Source organism: Quercus robur, chromosome 2 (genome assembly GCF_932294415.1).
Source record: "Quercus robur chromosome 2, dhQueRobu3.1, whole genome shotgun sequence".
Lineage (NCBI taxonomy): Eukaryota > Viridiplantae > Streptophyta > Magnoliopsida > Fagales > Fagaceae > Quercus > Quercus robur.
Window position 1 is genome coordinate 72,771,099 of NC_065535.1, and position 7,989 is coordinate 72,779,087.

The following is a 7,989-nucleotide window of genomic DNA, read 5'->3' on the forward strand; positions in this document are numbered from 1 at the left end:
ACATAGAGAGAGAGAGATAGTCAAATATAACACTTTTTTTGGGTTTAGAGATAGATATAAAATATAATAAATGAGGGATAATTAATGAGATTCTAATCATAATTTTAGCATTAATGAGGGTCTTTTTTTGACTGTTGGATTTACTTAAATCCAATGGTTTAAAAAAATGTGTAACTCTTTAGAATTATATCAGGTGTAACTTAAACTCATCTCATATATTTTTATATTACTTATATTGCACATCTATTTGTTCAACACTTATACTTCCACAGCACTTTGTTTCTCAAATGCTAACACTACCAATTCATGTTTCTCATGGCACTACGTCAATACCTGGTAACAACAACAACACTCCTAAAAAAAATAAAATAAAATAAAAAACCCTGGTAACAACAATTCATAGAGTACCCAAAAGAACAAACATGCAGTTAATTATTTTGTTAAGAGATCTAAGGAAACAGTGAATTACAAAATCAAAAAAAAAATAAAATAAAATAAAATAAAGGGAAACAGAAAACTACAAAACCAAACTTCTATGTTGAAGTACTGCATGTGCCTTGTGACACACTTCACTGTGCTGTATCTAAACCATGAGGGGCACTATTTGGAGATCTAGTTTCATCGGAGTTAGTGTGAATCATCAAAAACTTAATGCCCTTCACCATCGACTGAAGGGTCAATCCCGGACATGTCTACATAACTCCAAGTGAAGACGTCTTAGTTCTCTTTGAGGAAAGTCGTAAGCGCTTGGTGGACATGTGGACTAGCGAGAGTGCTGACCTTAGTTGTTCGGTCTGGTCTAGAATTGTCGAGAAGCATTTCTTCAAGTTTTTCAACGGGCTCTGCTACTATCCGTTGTTCTTCTATGTTCATGGTTTGTAGATGATCATCCATCTTAAACATTGCTATGTAACATTCGCGTGCAGCTACCTGATCTCCACCCAATTCTCCTGCTCCATAATCAGTAGGGAATTTGATCATCAAATGGTAGGTCAAAGTTACAGCCTTCCACGAATTGAGGGTAGGTTATCCTAGGATGGCATTGTAAGCGAATGAGCAGTTAACCAGAAGGAATGTTACATCCTTAGTGATTTGCTGGGGGTAGTCGCCAACCGTTACAAACAATGTGACTGCGCCAAGGGGGAATACCCTTATTCCTCCAAAACTAACGAGCGGAGCGTTCGTCGGAACCAGTCGCTCTTTATCAATCCTCATCTGTTGGAACACCGGGTAGTAAAGGATGTTAGTTGAGCTGCTGTTATCAACCAAGACCCGATGTGTGTTGTAGTCTCATACTCGGATACTAACGATGAGTTCATCGTTGTGCGAGTGGTGGAGATGTCGAGCATCTTCTTTTAAGAATTCGATGACAAGGTTGTCAATCTGTGCCATCTTTAGGACGAAGCCTATTAGCTGGACGTTTTGAACCATCTTGAGGTAAGTTTTACGAGCCTTTCTAAACGAACCAGAGGCCGCAAAGCCTCCTACAATCATTCTTATATCTCCTATGGGTGGCTCAGGATGCTCGTTCTCCTGTCAGGGAACTTGCTCTTGAGGTGGATCCGCTCTTTCCTTGCTGACGAACCTTTGCAGCCTTCCTTGTCTGATAAGAGCTTCAATTTGTTGCTTCAAGTTGTAGCAATCAGTAGTGTCATGACCGTGATCACGATGGAAGCGGTAGTACTTATCTCTAAACCTCTTATTAGGATTTTCATTCAACTTGCCAAGAAAGGTCAGGGCTCTTTCATCCTTAATTTGCATTAAGACCTGGTCGATCAGGGCAATCAGCGGGGTGAAGCTCGTGAACTTCCCTGCAAGGGGCTTGGAGCGCCTGTCCTCCCGCCGTTCTCTTATCCTAGTCATCTTCCGCCCCCTATCCTGCCGTATGTCTTCCTGTCTTTCCTTTTTCTTAGACTTCTTTTCTAGGGCCAATAGTGCGTCTTCCACGTTCATGTACTTGGTCACCCTGTAAAACACATTTGACATAGTCTTTGGGTCATTCTTATACAAAGAAAATAAGAACTTACCCTTCTGTAGCCCATTCGTGAATGCAGCCACGAGTATCTTGTCATCAGCTTCATCGATCGAAAGGGCCTTCTTGTTAAAGTGAGTTATGTAAGATCTCAATGTCTCGTCCTCCCGTTGCCTAATGTTCATTAGGCATACAGTGGACTTCTTATACCTATGTCCCCCGATGAAGTGTGAGGCAAACTGGGCTCTTAACTCCTTGAAGGTACTAATGGAGTTGGGCATCAACATGCTGAACTAGATCCTTACGGGTCCCTTCAGCATGGTGGGGCAGGCTCTGCACATGATCTCGTCTGCCACCCCTTGAAGGCGCATCAGGGTCTTGAAAGACTCCAAGTGATCTAGGGGGTCCTTGGATCCGTCGTAACTTTCCACTTGCAACATACGAAACTTCGATAGAAGGGGGGAACAAAGTGACAGGTATAGTGAAGGGCAAATTAGTTCGATGGACTAAGTCATCGAGGTCGCTAGATACCCGTCCTTTAAGGGTGTTCATCATAAAGTCCATCCGTTCCTTCATCATCTGCATCTCTGCGACTATGTGAGGTGGAGCCGTATCTGTGATGGATGGCCGGTTCGTGTCCTGTCGTTCTAGTCTGCTTGGGGCATTACTACCCTTCGGCCCTTCTTGGTCCCTTCTCTCAGTGCTGGTGTCTTCTTAGCCTTCTTCCTGAGTGTTAAGGCTTGCGTTCTTTTGGCATAGTTGCACTTCCAGATCATGGTTTTGCTTGGTGAGGTGCTCCATGGCAGTGGCAAGAGTTTGAACCTATCTCTCAAGGGCGGTCGTACATGGTTCATCTCCTTGAACGTTGTTAGTGGTCGCCATCAAGCGAGTAAGTACCATGCAACTCTTTGTCTGGGAAGCGATAGTATGGCTTACAAGTCACAACTTCCCACAGACGGTGCCAACTGATGATGCCAAAAATCATCAGTAAGTCACACAGTGCTCACGTGCTCGAGACAATACCTACGAAACAAAAGCAAAGAAAACCCTAGGAGAGTACCGGTGTGGTACCAGCCAAAGACCCTCCAAAGATTAAGTTAAAGAATTTTCACAACTCTAGAATGTCAAAACTGAAGGAATTAAGTGTACCTTGGTTTATGAGGGTCTTGGGGTTTTTATAGTAGCACGGGGTTGAGATTTTTTTCTTGGCTTAGAAGATCTTTTCTTGTGGGAGAGATCTTCTTTAATTTGTGTATCTTACGAGGTCTTTTCCTTATAGGACTCTCTTGATTAGGGTTAACAGTGGGGCACAAGATATTTCCTTATATGCTTATGCGTGGAGGTCAAGTTATGTCAGCCTCGTCAAAGGTTCACTTATCCTCTTCAGCTTCCCCTCGTCAACTTCATATCCAGTCAATATATTCTAGTCATCTCATTCAAATGTTTATTGTCTTTAGGGTGCAACTGTCAACTTTGAGGTGGAACCATCGACTTTCACTCTATTGTTGTTAGGTCGTGAATGTGCAAGCGAGGCTGACAAGTTCATTAGGAACACTGCTTCAACCTAGTACGGACGACTTCATCAAAACCACAGAATTATCCTTATCAATGACCAAGGCACAAACACACTTACCCAGCTTACATCTTCATCCTATTTATATATTGTGTATTGTTTGGATTATTGATTTTATTAATATAAAATATATATATATATATATTAATTTGATATCAAAATTGACAGACATAATAGACAAGAAAGTTACAATGATTTTCACCCTTATACATGGAGGACCTCAAAGTGATAATAATATAAGATTTTGCATTTTCTGTATTGAAACAAAACCATGATATTATCCAATAGCAGGGGAAAAAAAAAAAAAAAAAACTGTTGGCAATTGATTTGCCAGTTTGCACTACTAATCTGTTTTGAGATAAGCCATTGAAAGATAACATAGATAGTAGAAGTAAGAGTTTCATGAAGCGTTCTCACTTCTGTAAATATTCAACAATAAGTATGGATTTTCCAACAAATTTTCAACCATAGAAAATGTTGGCAACGATCACAACTGGGCCGGTCTATGTTAATTATTTGAATATATATATATATATATATATATTGAGACAAGTTATTTGAATCTCTTGTATGGTTACATGTAAATAGTTTTTGATACAACTGTGCAAGTATTCCTATATTGAAATTTGGTTTCTTTAGTCTCGGCCCTTCATATTCAAATTATTCATCAACAGTCGATCACTAAATAAATTGGAAGAAACAAATTCAGCAAAAAAAAAAAAAAAAAAATGGAAGAAATAGGTTTATATATATATATATATATATATAAACACTATTTATAAATTACTATTGATAAAACTAAATTTGTTATTTGATAGGTTCATCCAGACGGAATCTGACGTGAATGAGTCTTAGACCTACAAAAGAATAACAATGATGCCTGCCAATGAGCCTTTGGTGATAAAGTTAGACGTTGAGAGAGAGAAATAATAAGAACTAAGAATGTATTTATGTATGTATGGATGTGAATGTATGTATCTGTCTACCTGTTCGTATGAATGTATATCAATGTACCTATGCTTAGGTTCTAAGGTGGTTTAAATAGATCTCTGACTTCTTTAACTGTTAGATGCCTTCAATGGTGGCCTTAATGGCTCTTGTAATGCCTCTAGTGGCTTTATGAGGTGATTGATTATCTTGCTAATGGGCATGTATATCCGTGCGTCCATTGATAACAACTCATGCATTAAATGCGTATTTATGGTGCTTTGGTTGTCCAACGACACTTACTTTGGCCGTCCAACCTCCTTTGGTCGTCCAAAGGCTTCTTTGACCTAAGGGAATTTCTTGATCCATCAACTATTGTGTTAGTTATAAATTATAATAAAAAGTATTGCATAGAATTTATTTGGTGAATAAGAGATTTTATTGACAAGTAAGAGGGTGGGGGACTAGGACCAATGGGCCCTTGAGTCCTAGACTATGGTTTGCATTTGGCTGATGAGGAATACTATAGTGTATCAACTATCAAGAACAAGGAGAATATAGTTGAAGCATTAAATGAGGATGTAAAGGCTTGGAGTCTCAGACTGAGTTTCGTATGAATGTCAAGAATTCATTGCTGCCGTTGTCCATAGGAATGGCAATGGGCCGGGTTCGGGCCGAGTTTTTTCATACTCGGACCCACCCCGTAGGCTTGGACCCGTTACCTGGACTCGGCCCAGTTAATAAACGAATTTTTTATTCGGGGCCCAGACTTGCCCCACCGGGCCCTGTTTAGCCCAACCAGATTTGGGCCCAATCCGCGGCCCAAATCGTGGCCCAACCCTTTTTTTTTTTTTTTTGAATTGAAGCCCAAATTCATTTTTGCCTAGATTCAAGCCCTATGACATGTAGATTCAAGCCCATATAATGTGGCCCAAATGCCAAATCGTAGGCTATTAATCATAAATCAATAAATCACCTGTTAATTACAAATCTATCATTCATAGCTAAGATTATAAATCACATAGCTAAGATAACCATTTAATCATAGATCAATAAATCATAACTAAGATCACCTGCTAAACATAAAAATAAAATAAATCCAACAAGTCCAAGAAATAAGTATCACAAGTCTAACAAGTCCAAGAAATTAAAAAGTTAGAAAATAAATCCCACAAGTTTAGAATAATTACAAACCAACAAATTAATCCAACAAGTCTAAGAAATTAAAAAGACTACTAAATTAATACAAAAAGTCTAATCCTCCACAACCGTGACACAACTCCCATCCTCTTCATTAGGCTCCCCATCATCAAGAATTGGTTGAAGTGTGTAATCTCCAAACATAGTTGAAGAACCTACAACAACAATGAATTAAAAAATAGAATAAACTTCATCAAATTATAACTAGCAAATATAAAAATACAATTTTGATTTCATTTTATAAAAACAAATTAGTCAATTGCTAACAGTTGATTTCACTCCATAACCAATTCTGAGCACACATTATTGCCTCCAAAGTCTCCCACTAGTGCTAAAGGCAGATTCTAAAGCAATGGTCATGACAGGAATGGCTAAAATATCTTTTGTAATCCTTTGTAAAGTAGGATACTTGAGACCATTACTTTTCCACTATGCCAAAATATCAAATTCTTCATTCCTCTTCAACACTCCCTCATCAATGAAATGATCAAATTTCATTCTAGCACTCCCGTGTTTCTTTGAACTGCTTGAACTATTGTTCACAAACAAATTAAAAGATGACATTGCCCCACTCAACCTACATTTCATTTGTGCCACATAATTTGAAGTACTTACAGGAATATGAGAACTTCTTTCATTATCTACAGGGGACTCATCTACATCTCCATACTCATCAAGCAAATCATAACAAATATTCTTAATTTTTTCAATCTCCAAATCAGAATTATCACCATAAATGTTAGGATAATAAAACTCTAACAACTTTATCTTATATCTTGGATCCAAGATAACAGCAACAGCCATAACAACGTTAACATCAACCCAATAAGAATTAAATTTAGCAAGCATGCTTTCTGCCATGCTACTTATCATCTCATTTGAAGACAAATTACATTCATTCAATGCTATTTTCAACTCACACACCAAAGTAAAATACATATTAGTTGTGGGGTACTTAAAACCAAAGAAAAACTCAGTTACACTATAAAACAATTCCAACCTCCCACAAATATCTTTAGCTACCTCCCAATCATATTCAGTTAGCAAACAAGTATAAAATGCTTCATGTTTTTCCAAACGAGAGAAAACATCTTTATAAATCAATGCAGTAGAAAGCATTAAGTAAGTTGAATTCCAATGTGTCTTACAATCTAAGACTAACTCTTTGGTGCATTGAAGATGCAATTGACGTGCATTTTCATCAAATTTCTGCCTCTTTTTTGTTGATCCAGTCCAATAAGTCATACTATCAGGAATCCTTTCAATACCATCACCAATAAGAGATAACCCATCTTGAACAATCAAATTCAAAATATGTGCAGCACACCTCATATGCAACATAGACCCACTCAACATAAGAGAACTAGTATCAAGCTTGTTCAAGAGAAGTCTTATCATGATATCATTAGTACTACAATTATCAACAGTTATTGTGGACAACTTCCTATCAATGTTCCACTCAAAAAAACAATCAACAAGGACTTTAACAAGGACATCTTTCGTGTGTGGAGATGGAACATAAACAATCCTAGAAAAATAATAAGAATAATTATAACATAACTCATTAAACATTCAAGTTAACATAAAGTCTAAACATTCAATTTAACATAACTCAATAAACATTCTAAACATAAAGTTTTTAACATTCAATTTAACCCAATATCATAAACTCAATTAATATGGTTTAATAGATTTAACATTCATAGATAAAAAAATTACCTTAAAACCCGGCTTTGCAACATCCAAGTTTGATTGATAAAATGAGTGGTAATGACCATGGACCCTCTCTTTTTGTTACTTGAAGTCCACATATCAATTGTAATTGCCATCCTACTTCCATTCTTGTTTGTCATCTTCAAAGCTTTCTTCCTCTCATTATCATAAATTTTAATAATGTCACTCTTCAAAGTGTTTCTTGAGATAAGCTTAAACAAAGGTTGAAGAGAGCTCACAAATTCTCTAAACCCAATGTGGTCAACCATTGAAAGTGGGTATTCATGTAGGATGACCGTACGAGCAAGATTATTCCTCACTTTGACTTGATCAAATTGGTAAGCATTTAAACCCATCATTCCATCCACCTTATTTGTTGTCTAATTAACACTTGTTGTCGCATATCCCTTATATCTTTAAACTTTAATAGTGGACATCTTGCTTGGCTAGAGTCACCCAAGTAAAGCTTGCCACAATGATGGAATTGGGCTTTAAATTTTTCCCATCAACTTTCTTCCTTGTAAAATGCCCTCAAACATCTGAGGTATTCTTTCTTTTTCTACTTGTATCCTCATCCTCATTTATAACCTCTTGCTCTCCCTCT

At 37.4% G+C, this 7,989-nt stretch overlaps 2 protein-coding genes across 2 annotated transcripts; both read right to left on the reverse strand.

The window, feature by feature from the left end:
* Window positions 1–1,536: 1,536 nt before the first annotated feature.
* On the reverse strand, window positions 1,537–2,259 carry LOC126702931 (uncharacterized). The gene has a single exon (XM_050401803.1). The coding sequence runs from the start codon at window positions 2,257–2,259 to the stop codon at window positions 1,537–1,539; it is 723 nt and encodes a 240-aa protein (XP_050257760.1).
* A 3,842-nt stretch (window positions 2,260–6,101) lies between these two features.
* LOC126702940 (zinc finger BED domain-containing protein RICESLEEPER 2-like) lies at window positions 6,102–7,741 on the reverse strand. The gene is made up of 2 exons (XM_050401811.1): window positions 7,392–7,741; window positions 6,102–7,200 (listed from the first exon to the last, which is right to left on the reverse strand). Exons 1-2 carry the CDS (start codon window positions 7,739–7,741, stop codon window positions 6,102–6,104), a joined length of 1,449 nt encoding a protein of 482 aa, XP_050257768.1.
* Between the last annotated feature and the right edge of the window lie 248 nt (window positions 7,742–7,989).